The sequence below is a fragment of the Trichomonas vaginalis genome, chromosome IV, assembly GCF_026262505.1.
Source record: "Trichomonas vaginalis G3 chromosome IV, whole genome shotgun sequence".
Taxonomy (NCBI): domain Eukaryota; phylum Parabasalia; order Trichomonadida; family Trichomonadidae; genus Trichomonas; species Trichomonas vaginalis.
In genome coordinates, this window is record NC_067206.1 from 38401754 (window position 1) to 38417549 (window position 15796).

At 35.0% G+C, this 15796-nt stretch overlaps 11 protein-coding genes and 2 pseudogenes across 13 annotated transcripts, besides 3 other annotated features; 3 read left to right on the top strand and 10 right to left on the bottom strand.

Annotated features, from left to right (window-relative positions):
• Nucleotides 1–11634: part of a mobile genetic element that runs on past the window's edge.
• On the bottom strand, nt 250–624 carry TVAGG3_0244000 (uncharacterized protein; the record flags this gene model as incomplete). The annotated part of the gene is made up of 1 exon (XM_051227782.1): nt 250–624. One exon carries the CDS (start codon nt 622–624, stop codon nt 250–252), a length of 375 nt encoding a protein of 124 aa, XP_051112768.1.
• TVAGG3_0244010 (uncharacterized protein) lies at nt 1687–2547 on the bottom strand (the record flags this gene model as incomplete). The annotated part of the gene is made up of 1 exon (XM_051227783.1): nt 1687–2547. The coding sequence occupies one exon, from the start codon at nt 2545–2547 to the stop codon at nt 1687–1689; it is 861 nt and encodes a 286-aa protein (XP_051112769.1).
• Nucleotides 2605–4749, bottom strand: TVAGG3_0244020 (uncharacterized protein; the record flags this gene model as incomplete). The annotated part of the gene is made up of 1 exon (XM_051227784.1): nt 2605–4749. The coding sequence occupies one exon, from the start codon at nt 4747–4749 to the stop codon at nt 2605–2607; it is 2145 nt and encodes a 714-aa protein (XP_051112770.1).
• TVAGG3_0244030 (phage tail repeat-like family) lies at nt 4780–5364 on the bottom strand (the record flags this gene model as incomplete). Its single annotated transcript, XM_051227785.1, has 1 exon — nt 4780–5364. The coding sequence occupies one exon, from the start codon at nt 5362–5364 to the stop codon at nt 4780–4782; it is 585 nt and encodes a 194-aa protein (XP_051112771.1).
• TVAGG3_0244040 (uncharacterized protein) lies at nt 5384–5539 on the bottom strand (the record flags this gene model as incomplete). Its single annotated transcript, XM_051227786.1, has 1 exon — nt 5384–5539. One exon carries the CDS (start codon nt 5537–5539, stop codon nt 5384–5386), a length of 156 nt encoding a protein of 51 aa, XP_051112772.1.
• TVAGG3_0244050 (uncharacterized protein) lies at nt 5559–5960 on the bottom strand (the record flags this gene model as incomplete). The annotated part of the gene is made up of 1 exon (XM_051227787.1): nt 5559–5960. One exon carries the CDS (start codon nt 5958–5960, stop codon nt 5559–5561), a length of 402 nt encoding a protein of 133 aa, XP_051112773.1.
• Nucleotides 5978–6853, top strand: TVAGG3_0244060 (annotated as a pseudogene). The gene has a single exon. A coding segment is annotated over exon 1 (876 nt).
• On the bottom strand, nt 6933–8222 carry TVAGG3_0244070 (phage tail repeat-like family; the record flags this gene model as incomplete). The annotated part of the gene is made up of 1 exon (XM_001313472.1): nt 6933–8222. One exon carries the CDS (start codon nt 8220–8222, stop codon nt 6933–6935), a length of 1290 nt encoding a protein of 429 aa, XP_001313473.1.
• Nucleotides 8241–9089, top strand: TVAGG3_0244080 (uncharacterized protein; the record flags this gene model as incomplete). The annotated part of the gene is made up of 1 exon (XM_001313471.1): nt 8241–9089. One exon carries the CDS (start codon nt 8241–8243, stop codon nt 9087–9089), a length of 849 nt encoding a protein of 282 aa, XP_001313472.1.
• TVAGG3_0244090 (serine threonine-protein phosphatase family) lies at nt 9094–9336 on the bottom strand (the record flags this gene model as incomplete). The annotated part of the gene is made up of 1 exon (XM_001313470.1): nt 9094–9336. One exon carries the CDS (start codon nt 9334–9336, stop codon nt 9094–9096), a length of 243 nt encoding a protein of 80 aa, XP_001313471.1.
• TVAGG3_0244100 (uncharacterized protein) lies at nt 9355–9717 on the bottom strand (the record flags this gene model as incomplete). The annotated part of the gene is made up of 1 exon (XM_001313469.1): nt 9355–9717. One exon carries the CDS (start codon nt 9715–9717, stop codon nt 9355–9357), a length of 363 nt encoding a protein of 120 aa, XP_001313470.1.
• Nucleotides 9857–10674, bottom strand: TVAGG3_0244110 (annotated as a pseudogene). Its single transcript has one exon. A coding segment is annotated over exon 1 (818 nt).
• Nucleotides 11539–11634: a terminal%2Cinverted (terminal inverted repeat of Maverick-1C transposon ID:TVAGG3_0243910).
• Nucleotides 11635–12305: 671 nt separating this feature from the next.
• Nucleotides 12306–13253, top strand: TVAGG3_0244120 (uncharacterized protein; the record flags this gene model as incomplete). The annotated part of the gene is made up of 1 exon (XM_001313468.1): nt 12306–13253. The coding sequence occupies one exon, from the start codon at nt 12306–12308 to the stop codon at nt 13251–13253; it is 948 nt and encodes a 315-aa protein (XP_001313469.1).
• A 461-nt stretch (nt 13254–13714) lies between these two features.
• Nucleotides 13715–15796: a mobile genetic element.

The following is a 15796-nucleotide window of genomic DNA, read 5'->3' on the forward strand; positions in this document are numbered from 1 at the left end:
AAATTCAAGAGGGTAGAAAAGAGGGTAGAAAACGGGGTAGATATACCCTTCTACCCTAAAATATATTTTTGCTGAATTCATGAGTTTTGGTTGAAAGAATACGGTGGAGCCAAAAGTGGCTCGACCTCAAAACAAGCATTTTCTGTATAAAATTCATGAAAATTCAAGAGGGTAGAAAAGAGGGTAGAAAACGGGGTAGATATACCCTTCTACCCTAAAATATATTTTTGTCGAAAAAAAATGGTTCATTTACTCACAATATTTTTGTACAAAACGACCCCAAACTTTTAACTTCTTTTCTGCAGCTTCTAATGCTATCTTAGCGAGTTCATATTCTCTAAATTCTCTCTTTAAATCTTCTTGTTCCCATTGGTCTAGTTCGTATGGAGAATCTCTATAACCAGAACATATCTCACGTTCATGTTCTATTTGTTTTTCATGCATTTTTCTAACTTCTTCTTCAAACAAAGGTTTTGCATTCTCTACTGTATCTTCAAGTTCTTCTTCATCTAACTTCTCATGAACTTTCTTGTCTATGGAGTCCATAATTTTTCCAACTGCTATACAATATTTTGGAGAAGCCCACATTGCTATATAGTTTACAAGTCTTGGGTCTACATACATTCCTCTAACCTGTTTGATTTCATCAGGAATTCCTGCATGAATTTTGTATAAAAAGCAACCCGCTTTTTTCCGCGGGTTGGTATATTCTTCACAAAATGCCTTAAAATACTCTTCCCAGGACTTATTTTCCAACAACCTTCTAAAGTCCTTCCTAAACTGCTGACACATATTTGTTGCGTTAATATAACCATCCATGTCTCTACGTAAGACTTCAATACCGTTGTAAGTGCCTTTTGTGAATGTTTCGCCATTAGATTTGTTCGTGAACGTTTTTGCTTCGACTGTCATTTCAGTTCTTACAATAAAAATAAAAAATATTTTTTGGTGGGACGTCGGACATCCGTTTGTGTCCTGTCGGAAGGAAGAACTTTTCCTGTCGGACATCCGTTTGTGTCCTGTCGGAAGGAAGAACTTTTTCTGTCGGAAGGAAGAACTTTTCCTGAAGTTCGACAGGAAAAGTTCTCAATTTTCGAAAATTTGAATGGTTTACGGACGGACAACTGGAAGAACTTTTCCTGTCGGAAGGAAGAACTTTTCCTGTCGGAAGGAAGAACTTTTCCTGTCTGATGGAAGGACTTTTCCTGTCTGATGGAAGAACTTTTCCTGTCAGTAGCAGTACTGCTAGTAGCAGAGATTTTTATCGTCCAACTTTACAAATGTAAACTCCTATCGTTCTATTTTCTTCACTAGGGTCTAACACCAAAGTAACCTTACAAATGTAAACTTATATCGTTCTATTTTCTTCACTAGGGTCTAACACCAAAGTAACCTATGTACATGAAATTTCACTGCATAAAAGGAAAAAACCTGCGCGAATCGGGATTTGAACCGAGGTCTTCGACGTCTGTAGCGAGGTAGCCCATACCACTGAGCTATGAGCCGCTTGCATATTTTTAAGTAAAATATAGTATATTTGTCATACAGTGAAGGATGACCAAACTTAAAAAAAATAAAACTAAAATATATTTTTTTCTATCTTAAGGAAATTCATGAAAATTCAAGAGGGTAGAAAAGAGGGTAGAAAACGGGGTAGATATACCCTTCTACCCTAAAATATATTTTTCAATACTTTTTCAGCACTTCTCCGTAGTTATATATGAAAGACAATTCGAGATAAAAGTCGTAGTACAATGGAACAATATGCTGCACACCGTTTGTTGTGAACCAGACTTGAAAGTCAGAGAAACTGTTACTAGGTGGTTCGTAGAATTTAGAAGCAAAGTCATAAAAGTCCTTACCAATACAAAGAAAACTATTGTTGCTTGAACTGAAACTTGCATGACACATGACATTTTGAGGGTCAAACACGTTTCTATAAACTGTCAAATCTGTTGGTGGGCGTATAAACCAGAACGGACCGTCAGGTGGTAATGGTTCGTTCTGGTTTAGTAACCGAAGAAATTGTGCCCAAGAACGTTTGTCTACTTGCCAAAATAAAAACTGTGTATCTCTTGGAGGGTTATTTTCAATCCTTTGAAATGAAACTGTGGAGTTCATCTTGTCATATTCTAGTTTCAGATAGTATGTTCCATTTAGTAAAGAATCGTATTTTTCTTGAAATTCCCAGTAGTATTTGTTTATTTGAGTTTGAAAGTCATTTAGAGTCTTCTCAAGACTTTCGTCTGAACGAACTGTAAAGATTCTCATTTCATCAAATTTGTCTATTAGACCATCAGAACCTCTATACTGCCCATGAAAATATACTGCGAACATAAATGCGTTCGTTCTTTTTGAAAACAAAACTCTTCTAAATCCTATTGCCTTTGCATCTGAAGGACTTTGAAGCCAACGAATTGGAAAGTCAAAGCGGTAGGAGCCGGATGAAATTTCTTCATCTGATATAGTCCTACCAGCGTTTGTAAAGATATAGTCTAACGGTTTTGTATCTGCTACTTTTGTTCTTTGTTTTTCAACCTGAAACATTTAATATATGTAAAAATATACTGTTTTAAAAAATGTTTTAAAATGGTATGCAATGTTTTATTTCATGCAATGTTTTATTTCTGTGCCGTCTTCAAGCACACCCCAGTACTTACGCTTGGATATTACATGAACTTCGGAAAATACCTTGTCTAGCTTAAAAAGGCCCATTTTCTCACCGACTAAACCCATTTCAATGAGTTTGTTATAGCCTTCCTCGTTCGTCATGAGTGCGTCAATGTTCTCATAGTATACCTTCACTTTGGATTTAACCTCTGAGAAAAATTTGTTGTAGTTGTCAAGGACTGCCTTTGCGAACTGAGGATAAGACCAATGTTCGACAATAGGTTTTACTGTGGTTACTAAGCCACCTTGACCTTGAGTAAATTCGTACTTTAAAACAAAAGGAGAAAACCTTTCAACAAAGTTGTCGACCTTCTCATAGTGTTTACTCTTCATCTTTTGAGGTTTTTTAATAGAATATCCCCATGTCGAGTTCATAAGCAATTTGATTGTCATTGCAAGTTTGGGATTTGAAGCTTTCCTAATATCATACAGTTGTTGTATGACTTTTCCAACTGTATAGTTCCTTCCCGGGAACTCACCATCTTCGTTTGGAATTCCAGTCGGGATATATTGGACGAACCTCATGTACGCAGCGTTAAGGTCGACATAGTATATTTTTTCGTATGAGTCGAACTTATCGCATCCAATCGGACCAGTTTTTGGAAATTCAAGCGAGTCTCTTATCTTCTGAGAAACCTCGCCTGTTATCTCATAAACATCGTCAAAGCAACCTGTTTCATATAAAACCTTCTGACCTAACTCTGATGCTCTCCAATACAATTTGACGTCAATTGGATGTCTCAATGGAAGTTTGTTTATAGCATCTTGAAGTTCTTGCAACCTCATTGGAAGTTCTTCTGGTTCAGGTTGGTATCCGAACAATCCAACTCCTTTTGGAACTGTGTACTTCTTTTGTGCTATAACTTTGTCTGGAACAACTTTTGGTCTTGCTAACAGTGAAAAGTTTGTTTCGTCTTTTGGTACAAAAGTTTCTGTCAGCTTGTCATCTGGAATTGGTTCCAACAAACCTTTCTCGAAAAGAATGTTAACAGCTCTGACAATGTTGCACTTGCCTTTTCCGAACATAAGACTTTCGTTCAACATGAAGTGGTTGTGGACAATTACAATCTTCAACCATGGTAAGTCTTTGTCAACAACATAGTCGTCATGTGAAGAACCTTTAGCTGTAGGTATGTTAACGCGGATATTGACATTTGCCAACGGTGCAATTTTTGACAATTGCCCTCTGAGAATGTACCTTGTTTTCACACATGACTCAAGATACTTCATCTTCTCTTCTGTAACAAGACCAGAGTTCCTGAGACATGTAAGAATGCAAGGTTCGTTGACAATTGTTTCAATTGAATTGTAAATTCCATACCTTGTCAAGTCAATGTCAGACTTATTTATGAACGGGAAGTATCCAGCATGTTGTCTGACTGCTTGAGGGTTATGTTGGTACCATTCGAACTTGACACTTACAATTCCTTCAATTGCATTCAAAATGTCTGAGTCGGAGTCAAACATTTGTTCTCTCTTTGTAGTCTTGAAAGCGTCAAGAAGTTGTGCGGCTGTTGTGACATTGCCATGTGCATAGTAAATATGACCATCTAAATCTGTTACGGTTAGTCTGAGATTGTATCCTTTCTTATTTCCGTCTTGTATGGCAGCAAGTACACCCATGAAGCCTTCTTTGTTCTTTCCTTCGTCAAAGTTTACTGTAAAGGTTCGACCAGATGTAATTTGACTTCTAACTTCACGATACTTTTCATATGCATATCTTGTTCTTTCCATGGGAGCATGACCATCCTCTGCACTACCTTTTTTCCTTCTCAAAGGATGCAATTGTTCGTCATGTTTCCAGTAGAATCTGGCAAAGCCGTCGTGTCCTTCAACTTGAGGTTCACTAACATCGAAAGGCATGTCCATAAGACGTTCTTCTTCTAACCTCTCTAGTCTGTTTGGATAATTTGCACGTGCTGTTTCCAAATCCATTTCGTAGGTCAGACCAGCCAGTTTGTCATAGACTTTTATGGGTCTTCCCTTCCTATATTTAAACTTCTTCGAAACTCTCCAACCATATCTTTGTAACTCTGCTTTTATTCTAGCAGATTTTCTATCCATTCTATACGGAGGCATTTTTATAAAAATAAAAAAATATTTTTTTCTTTACTTAACATAACCTCCCGCTGCCATAAGCCTTTGACGCCAACCCATACCAGCTAATGAAGGTTGGCTTGGTTTAGTTTGAAAACTAACCTTTGGTTTTGGTTTATCTTCAGTTTTTGGTTTTTCTTCTTCTATCGGTTTTTCGTCACTTTTCGGTTCCTCTGACTTTACCTCACTTGCAGGTATGGTTGTGTCGTCAACATCTTCGTAAATATCATATGCCATTTGTTTTTGTTTTCCTTTCAACTTTTTGTGTTTGTTGTAAAGTTTAGAATATTTCGACTCTAAGTCAATGAGATGTTCTATAATGAACTGTTGGTCAGTGAAGTAAACTTTTCCATCTGTTGTCTCGAAAGCTCCTTCAGACTTCAATATTTTATTTGTGAGAGTCTGTTTCTTTTTTGAGATACTAGCCGTTCCATTTCTATGAAAAGTGACTTTATAGTTAGGGTTTGTATTTCCAGACCTGGCACTTTCTATTATTGAATTTTTCTCTTCATCTGTAAGTTCTTTGACAGGTTTTGACAATGGTTCTGAACTTTTTGTTTGTGGTGTCAAATCTACCGTTTCAACTTCTTCGGTCATTTCATCTCAGTAAAAAATTTTAGTTTGGTTTGTTTTCAACTGGTTGTTGTTGTTTTTTAAGTCGGTCTAAAACTTCCTGAGGTATAGGAAGAACTTGACAAACACGTGGTGGTGTAACTGCTGGAAGTCGACAAATCCATCTTGAACCCATTTGTCTCAATGCTGTATTGTTCATTTCATCTCAGTAAAAAATTTTACATTCCCCAAGTTTGAGGCGGTTGAGGTTGGTTGTTGTTTACCCATTGTTGTGCATGGTTATATCCTCTGTTAAAGAATCTTTCACCTTGGTCCATGTAGTGCCCTGCTTGGTTATAGTAGTCATTTGCTTTGTTATAGTAGTTTCCTGCTTGTCTTCCTACATTGTCCATCCATCCTTGAACTTTTCCTCTTGTTTCAGGATTTGGAATAAGATTTGCTGCATCTCGTGCTACATCCCAACCTTTCTGTACAGTTTGTATAATAGGTTGTGCTTTCTCTTTAAGTATACCTAATGTACTCAAAATCTTCCTTCCAACTCCAAATACACCTCTGGCTATTGTTCCCACTGCGGGCAAAAATCTGGATGCAACTCCTGCTAATGCGCCAAATAAACCCATTTCTTATAGGGTAAAAAATGACGAATCCAAACAAGGACCCGTATGTTTCTAAAGCAACAAAGAAAGCACTCATGGTAAAAATCTTTAGTTCAACACCAAATGCTTGGTTTATGGATATCTTGGAAAACATTCCGAGGTATAGAGAAGATGGACCACCATACTGGCTAATATTTGTCGGTCAAAACACAAGATACTGTGAAGCCATACCATTACAGTCCAAAAATATTTTAGATGTGAAAACTGCTTTGACAATCTTCGTTGACAAATACCATCCAACAAAACTGACATCTGACTGTGAAAGTTCTTTCAAATCAGACGATATTAAAAACTATCTGCGTTCAAAAAATGTAAACCAATATTTCATTGTCGACCAAAACCATTCTGCTCTTGGTGTCATTGACAGTTGTATAAAAATCTTAAGAGACTTAAACCAACCACAAGGTGGTGAAGCAAATGAAATGTCATATGATGACAAATATAGACACTTCTCCCAGGCAAAGATGAGACAAGTTTTAAATATTTACAATAGCCGTAAACAAAAAGGTTTGGGAAACCACTCCCTGAAGAAATGAAAAACAACCCCGACTTAGAGAAAGACTATATATTTAATAGTTTAGTCAAAAGAGACAAACAAGAAAGAATGCCAGGCTTCAAACTTAAGAAAGGTGACAAAGTAAAAATAGAAATACCTAAACGCGACCCATATGAAAATACTATTGACTATGACAACAATGGGAACTCGACAGGTACTCACGTTCGTGTTCGTAAAAATAGAAGAAAGTATACAAGAGAATATTATGAAGTTTTAGGCAAACATGGCAAAATGTACACACTGCAAGCAGAAGATAAAACTACTATTGTCAGACCTCGTTTCAAACTTGTCAAAGTTCAAGGTGGTATACTTTCAAAGACAGTTCCTAACAAATATAAGACAACTCCTGACGAATATGCTAAAGAAGTTGAAAATGACGACTAAGCAATTCTATACCATGCGTAAACTGTCATGTAAGGTGGCATGTAGTCTTTACTTTGTCCCGTTGTTTGCGTATACCCTGAAACGCGATGTGTATGGTTTCCTCCTCCCTCAGTGTTACTCCAGTAACAATCTATAGCAAACTTAACGTTGTCTTTAACATCATATCCTTTACCTTTTGTCATTCCTGACCAATCCCAATATCTATGCTTATGCCAACCTGCTTGAGATGTACTTAAATCTATGTAGTGACTGTGTGCAGGTAAATTTTCACCTGAAATCGTTTTACTTCCACCTGTTTCCTTTGAAGAGTTTGCACAATACAAAAACCTGTCGACTATTTGAGTCCAAGTTCCAAAACCAAGTACTACTTCTGGTCTGGTAGAGTTCATTGACGTATAAATAGAACCTATAGGATATACTGTTTGAAGTATTTCTGTCTTTAATGTTTGAAGCTCTGTTTTGTCTGCTTTTTTATATAACTTTTCTTCAAGTTCATTTACGTCAGAGATGCTATGTCTATGATATTTTTGTGGGTATGTTCCTTCTGTCCATGCGAAAATACGTTCTTTTGTTGCATCTACATATCCTTTTATCCATGTCGAGTCTGCTTTTGTATTCCTTAACTCTGTAACACCTTTCTCAAGCTCTTTCAACTGTTGTCCATCTTCCATTAAACCTCTGGTATGACTTGAAACCGTTTGTGCCAACATATCTACAGTTTCTTTATCCGCTTTAAGGTCTAAACATCCTGAAACCCACCCTGTATTGGCTTTACCTTCTAAAATCTTCGATGTCCGTTCATTATACCATTCAACCCTTTCTTTAATTTCATTGTCTTTTTCATCCACATATTCCTTATCTGCCTTCTTCACTAACCCACTAGCCAGATATGCTAACTCATCGTCAACATACTCTTTGTCAGCTTTCTTTTCAACATCCTCTTTTGTTGCATATGTTGCATCTGCTCTGTCATGTTCTTCTTGAACTTTTTCAATGACATACTCTTTGTCAGCTTTGTTGTCAATATCTGCTTTCAAAAGAAGTTCTTTTATAGGCTTCTCGTTTAAAGTTCCTTTTGTTGGATTTACACAGACAGTATGGTTCTTACTGTCTTGAAACAGAAACTCATCTGTCATTGGGTTTAATGTCAGTTTTAAGTTTCCTTCTTTCAATGACTCAGATATCTTAGAATAGTTTGAAAAGTTTGTTGTGTTCTTATTTAGAGCTTGCAAAATGAGTTGTCGGTTGTGTTGTATTTCTCTCATAGACGCTGTTTCTTTCGACATTTTTATTCTAGATAAAATATGCTTTCAATAGAAAAAGAAAATTCAAGAGTTGCTACAACTAAACCATTAGATGAACTTTTTACTAACGTAGGTCAAAAGTTTGAGACAGAGACCGTAAAGCATGAAGGCTATCGTTTTGACTACCCATTGAGATGGCTAAGAGACCCATCCGTCACAAAAGCTATTGGCTTTCGTAGAATGAAGTTCATTTCAGAAGCCATACATGGTTTCCCATTTACGGTCGCTTTTGAAATTCGATACTATAACAAAGAAAAACGTACGTATGAGAAATTTGAACAGGGAAAACTTTTACAAGTGAATTTGCTTGTAAACTTAGAAACAACTCTTCAAGCTTTTCAAGAAAAAATAAACGATATCTATCTCGAATATGCAAAACAGTACAACATTGACGAAGGAGAGTACCATCTCGATATTATATATGACAGGAAAAATGCAACTGTTAAAATCAATAGAATAGAAGACCTTGGAGAAGACGTTTATATTTCTACAAAATATAACAACTTGGCATGGTATAGATTTTTGAGGATGTTAAATCAGCCTGCAGCATATCCAGTACACCCGAACTTTTATGAAGTCGAAAACCCTAATGGAACATATGAAAATGTTTTCGACTCAGATGCTATTATTGTTCATGCTTCATTTTCTGGCGCCCAAAACTCTTTTTTATGCTTGGCAAATGACTTTTACGAAAAACCTACAAAGCTATATGAACCACCGAGTGGAAGTATTTCAGACTTTCAAGTATGGTTTACTACAGATGGAAGAAAGAGAATAATTCCATTATACCACGCGTTTTACTTAGAACTTAGTTTCATATACAACTACTATCGAACGGTAAAAATATGATTTTTTAATACGGTTGAGGTGTTGGATTTGGTTGCCAACTAGACTGTGGTGCAGGTTCAGGCTGTTGTATAACAGGAGCTTGTTCTTCTGGTTCAGGGTCTTTAGGTATAATACCAACGAACTGACCTACTCTTTTGCCAATATTTTTGACTCCGTTCCAAATTCCTCTTCCGACAGATTTTATTCCATTCCATATACCTCTTCCAACATTTCGAAAGAAGTTTCCTATTCTTCCAAAGAAACCCATTTTACTATATGTAAAAATCTAATGTCCACCTAGTCTCTTACGTTTCCTTCTGAGTTCCATAGCATTCTTTAACTGGAGCTCATACATTCTATTTCTCCTCTGGTAGAAAACATATTCTGGGTCAACTCCTGTGTTCGCGTCATCTGCATAAAGTTGTTTATATCCCACTTCAGGGTTTGTATAAAACTCTTTCCATCTCATATTTGCATACCATGGTGGCAAACCTAACGCAGCGTCATTTGACATGGCAGTTTGCATTTGTACATCTGTTGGCACTTGACCATAGTTTGCCATTGCAGTTTGTATTCTAACTTCATTTGGAATATTCTCTGGGTTTGGTTGTCCAGGTTGCTGTGCATTCGCTAAGTTCTGTGCGTCCATTTAATATTAGATAAAAATATCTCTTACGAGTACATATACTGGACATTTGCAGGCATTGGTTCATCTTCATATTCTCTATATCTTTCTGCCACGTCAAATAAGTAAATGACACAATGGAAAAAACCTAAAACAAGAAGTCCTATTTCAAACCACATTTACTTACTAGTAAAATTTCTTTGTTATGACACTTTCTCCAGTTTATAGGACCTCTCTCATATTCTATCTTATCGTATCTAAACTCATAGTCATGTATGTCCTCTAACCATCTCATGACACTTTCCAAACCACTTTTATCGGATGTAAAGTAAAAGCATGGATGGTTATGTAAAACGTCTAAAGTTTCTAAAGAGTCTCTCAAAGTCCAGTCTACTTGGTATTGAAAATCCCATGTGTTATAGAACGGCGGGTCCACTATAAAGAAAACATTTTCCTTGTCTTTATATTTTTCATACAACTCTGTCCAATGACATCTCACAAACTCTATACCCTCAATATATTTTTCTATGTCCTCTTTGAAAACATTTGTATAGTTAAGATATAAAACTTTTGACATAAGTGTTTCAATGTCATGAACTCTTATAGCACCACTATATAATAGTCTAGCAGATATACTATCCCAGTCAATATACTCTGCCTTTTTCAAAACCTCTCTGACAGTATTTTCTTATCTAATGGTATACGTTCCATCTTACCTATAGGTATCTTTTCTTTTAACTCTTTCAATATTTTGTTTGTGTCTGGTATATGTTTGAGACGGTTCATATAGTTGTCGAAGTCATTGCATATAATCTTTGAGTCAGGAAATATTGTATGGCACAAATGAGATATATAGAAACTTCCACCGAACAAGTCTACAAATGTTAGACCATTCGGTAGTTTCTTAAGTTCTCTCAATAGAATATCTTTACATCTACTCTTATTTCCAAAGAAGGGTAACGGTGGTTTTGTAAAATTCATTTTATATACAATAAAAATGTTTTTTCCCTGAAAAGTGACAGAAAAGTGACAAACATGAAAACTACTCGGTTAAGGTTTTTGACAGATGTTTTGTTGTGACTTCTTCGTAAAGACTTTGTTGAGATTTCTTCGTAAATGAGTGTAAATGACCCAAAAATATATTTTAGGGTAGAAGGGTATATCTACCCCGTTTTCTACCCTCATTTCTACCCTCTTGAATTTTCATGAATTTCTTCGTAAAGACTTTGTTAAGACTTCTTCGTAAAGACTTTGTCAAGATTTCTTCGTAAAGACTTTGTTAAGACTTCTTCGTAAAGACTTTGTTGAGATTTCATCGTAAAGACTTTGTTAAGATTTCTTCGTAAAGACTTTGTTGAGATTTCTTCGTAAATGACCCTAGTAGTATATTTTTGGTGTAAAATTCATGAAAATTCAAGAGGGTAGAAATGAGGGTAGAAAACGGGGTAGATATACCCTTCTACCCTAAAATATATTTTTGGGTCATTTACACTCATGAACTTTCTTGTCTATGTTTTGTTAAGATTTCTTCGTAAAGACTTTGTTGAGATTTCATCGTAAATATTTTGTCAAGACTTCTTCATAAAGACTTTGTCAAGATTTCTTCGTAAATGTTTTGTCAAGACTTCTTCATAAAGACTTTGTCAAGACTTCTTCGTAAAGACTTTGTCAAGACTTCTTCGTAAAGACTTTGTCAAGACTTCTTCGTAAAGACTTTGTCAAGACTTCTTCGTAAAGACTTTGTTGAGATTTCTTCGTAAATGTTTTGTCAAGACTTCTTCGTAAATGTTTTGTCAAGACTTCTTCGTAAAGACTTTGTTGAGATTTCTTCGTAAATGTTTTGTCAAGACTTCATTTATACTAAACATCTTCGGGGCTAGAGGGCACGAAGTGCCTGGAAGCCCCACTACCCTTTTTTTTTTTTTTTTTTTTTTTTTTTTTTTAGTAGTAGGATGCTGAGAAACCAATGTTGGGATTGTTGATTCTTGATCCTTAGCTTTTTTGTTAGAACTCCATATTCTTTACGAAACAAAGAAGTATCTTTTACTTCAAGGCCATCATTTGTGAATGATCTTCATCTTTGGCCTACAATTCATTCAAATTCCAACAATTTGGCATTTTTGATACGGTACTATGCAATTCTATGGATTTCACACAAACAAAAGCCAGATATATGAAATATGGTGAGCACCAAGAGAGCATTGTGCCATCTTGTCACTCTTATTTAATCAAACATAATAAAATTACTCAATATACTCAAATTTACCATAACATCCTAAAAATAATGCGTTCACATATATTGAATGCCATTATTTAAAGTTCAAATATAATTTTTTTGAATTAGCTTTGCTCATTAGGTTATAGCCATATCTTATTCTATCTTGAGGCTGCCAAACAAATTTAATACATTGAAGTAATGACTAATCAAAACACATAAAATATCAAATGAATTATTTAATACTACGTGTAATTTGATTATCCTTGCCTGTACTTTGAAAAACATAACATTGGAATCGATAGGATGTCTTGATGTTGAGCTATTATCGCTTTCATTGTGTAATGAATCATCTAAATTCAAACTTGTTTAAAAATCACTCCGAAAAGTGACAAAAATGATTTCGTTTCTTTTTAATTTCATATCATCAAAAGAAATATCAGAACCAGGATTTTACGACATTTCATTACAGTCTCAAGAGAGGTTAATTATCAATACTAAAAATGGCAAAAACAGCGCTCATATTTTTTCAAAAGTAAAAAGCTCGGTTGAAGCAACAATAGAAACATGGAATTTAACAAATTCCAATTTCATAAATAAAATCGATGACTTCCAAGCCGTTACTATTACTGGTGAAATCTCCAAATCTCAAATAACATTCACATCTGATGTTACGCTTAAATTATGGCTATTACCAGCAACAGAATGTGCTGGTGGTGCAAACTATTATCAAACAAAGCAATACCTCGTTGATGAACTCACTCCATCCACATTTTTAAAGGAAAACGTATGCGTATTCTCGAATTTCGATAGAGAAGGAACAGTAAAAGCCTTTATGGAGCGTCGTAAGAACCAAGGAAATCCAAATCTTGTTTATATGAAAGCCGAAAACTCAAAAGTTGTTCCTACAACAATATGCAATTATTCTCAATGCGAGTTCGTTGGCAATAACGATGGCTACATTAAATACTCAAATTTCGGAGATAATACAACATTTATTTATAAACTCGAATTTGCAGAGAATACAACTACAGATATCTGCAACAGAAAGATAATTCCTATTGTTAACGTGAATAGCATGGAAGATAGGTTCTTCAAACCTCTCAGACACGAATTAGATTGTTCTAAGCCTGCATCACCAGATCACTCTTACTATAACTTCTACTACGCTACAGGAATACTCATAGTATTATGCGCTGTATGCTTATTTGCTGTTTACAAAGGTTGGTGCGCAAAATTATCTTATAAAGTATTTGGAGGCAACAATGGAGAGCCAACTATTCAGAATATCGACGAAGATCTCGTTGATGATATTGCTATCGATGATGCCGAAGAAGACGCCTAAAAATTTTGTTTTTGCAAAGTTACGAATAAACTATTATTTTTATAGTTATTTTTTGAATACAAATATATCTTTTGGAGCTGGGAGAAGTTGCTTTTGCCAATATCGCTGCTCCTTCATGATTTTTTTTTTAGATTTTTTTATTCTTGTATTATAAGGATAGATCTGTTAAATATCGGCTCCAAGAACTTCATTTGAAGAAATTAGCCTATGCTGAACTAGAGCTTGGTACAGACGTTCTCTCATGATTAGATTCCTCTCCAAATCGGTGTTTCAAGAATCATAACATAAGGAATTGTTTGCAAAGCTTCAATCTTACCATACCCCAAGGCTTAATATTTTAATTCAGAGCCAAGTTCCTCTCTAATATACCCTTGTCTCGGAGGAACTTGGACCTGAAGAGTTAAATTGCGTGATATGACCTAAATGAATGACACAGTTGTAATATGAATGGTATTACAGGAGAGAAAGGGACAAACTATCCAGTGTCACTTTTCAAAGGAATAAAAAAAATAATAAAGATGAAATAATAACATGAAATCTTATATAAATATAATTTTATCTAAATAGATAAATGAATTAAGCAGTTTACAGTTATATATATTTAATGAGAGACAATATCTAGTTCTATGGTAGAAATGACTCTTAGACTCAAATAAGTAACACAGATAGAAAGTACTCAGTATAACAATTATATATGTACACTCAAAGTTAGTCGCTGCTAAAATCTTAACCTTGCATTTCGGGAAAATCTGACAAATGGCTCTTAGACTCAAATAAGTAACACAGATAGAAAGTACTCAGTATAACAATTATATATGTACACTCAAAGTTAGTCGCTGCTAAAATCTTAACCTTGCATTTCGGGAAAATCTGACAAATGGCTCTTAGACTCAAATAAGTAACACAGATAGAAAGTACTCAGTATAACAATTATATATGTACACTCAAAGTTAGTCGCTGCTAAAATCTTAACCTTGCATTTCGGGAAAATCTGACAAATGGCTCTTAGACTCAAATAAGTAACACAGATAGAAAGTACTCAGTATAACAATTATATATGTACACTCAAAGTTAGTCGCTGCTAAAATCTTAACCTTGCATTTCGGGAAAATCTGACAAATGGCTCTTAGACTCAAATAAGTAACACAGATAGAAAGTACTCAGTATAACAATTATATATGTACACTCAAAGTTAGTCGCTGCTAAAATCTTAACCTTGCATTTCGGGAAAATCTGACAAATGGCTCTTAGACTCAAATAAGTAACACAGATAGAAAGTACTCAGTATAACAATTATATATGTACACTCAAAGTTAGTCGCTGCTAAAATCTTAACCTTGCATTTCGGGAAAATCTGACAAATGGCTCTTAGACTCAAATAAGTAACACAGATAGAAAGTACTCAGTATAACAATTATATATGTACACTCAAAGTTAGTCGCTGCTAAAATCTTAACCTTGCATTTCGGGAAAATCTGACAAATGGCTCTTAGACTCAAATAAGTAACACAGATAGAAAGTACTCAGTATAACAATTATATATGTACACTCAAAGTTAGTCGCTGCTAAAATCTTAACCTTGCATTTCGGGAAAATCTGACAAATGGCTCTTAGACTCAAATAAGTAACACAGATAGAAAGTACTCAGTATAACAATTATATATGTACACTCAAAGTTAGTCGCTGCTAAAATCTTAACCTTGCATTTCGGGAAAATCTGACAAATGGCTCTTAGACTCAAATAAGTAACACAGATAGAAAGTACTCAGTATAACAATTATATATGTACACTCAAAGTTAGTCGCTGCTAAAATCTTAACCTTGCATTTCGGGAAAATCTGACAAATGGCTCTTAGACTCAAATAAGTAACACAGATAGAAAGTACTCAGTATAACAATTATATATGTACACTCAAAGTTAGTCGCTGCTAAAATCTTAACCTTGCATTTCGGGAAAATCTGACAAATGGCTCTTAGACTCAAATAAGTAACACAGATAGAAAGTACTCAGTATAACAATTATATATGTACACTCAAAGTTAGTCGCTGCTAAAATCTTAACCTTGCATTTCGGGAAAATCTGACAAATGGCTCTTAGACTCAAATAAGTAACACAGATAGAAAGTACTCAGTATAACAATTATATATGTACACTCAAAGTTAGTCGCTGCTAAAATCTTAACCTTGCATTTCGGGAAAATCTGACAAATGGCTCTTAGACTCAAATAAGTAACACAGATAGAAAGTACTCAGTATAACAATTATATATGTACACTCAAAGTTAGTCGCTGCTAAAATCTTAACCTTGCATTTCGGGAAAATCTGACAAATGGCTCTTAGACTCAAATAAGTAACACAGATAGAAAGTACTCAGTATAACAATTATATATGTACACTCAAAGTTAGTCGCTGCTAAAATCTTAACCTTGCATTTCGGGAAAATCTGACAAATGGCTCTTAGACTCAAATAAGTAACACAGATAGAAAGTACTCAGTATAACAATTATATATGTACACTCAAAGTTAGTCGCTGCTAAAATCTT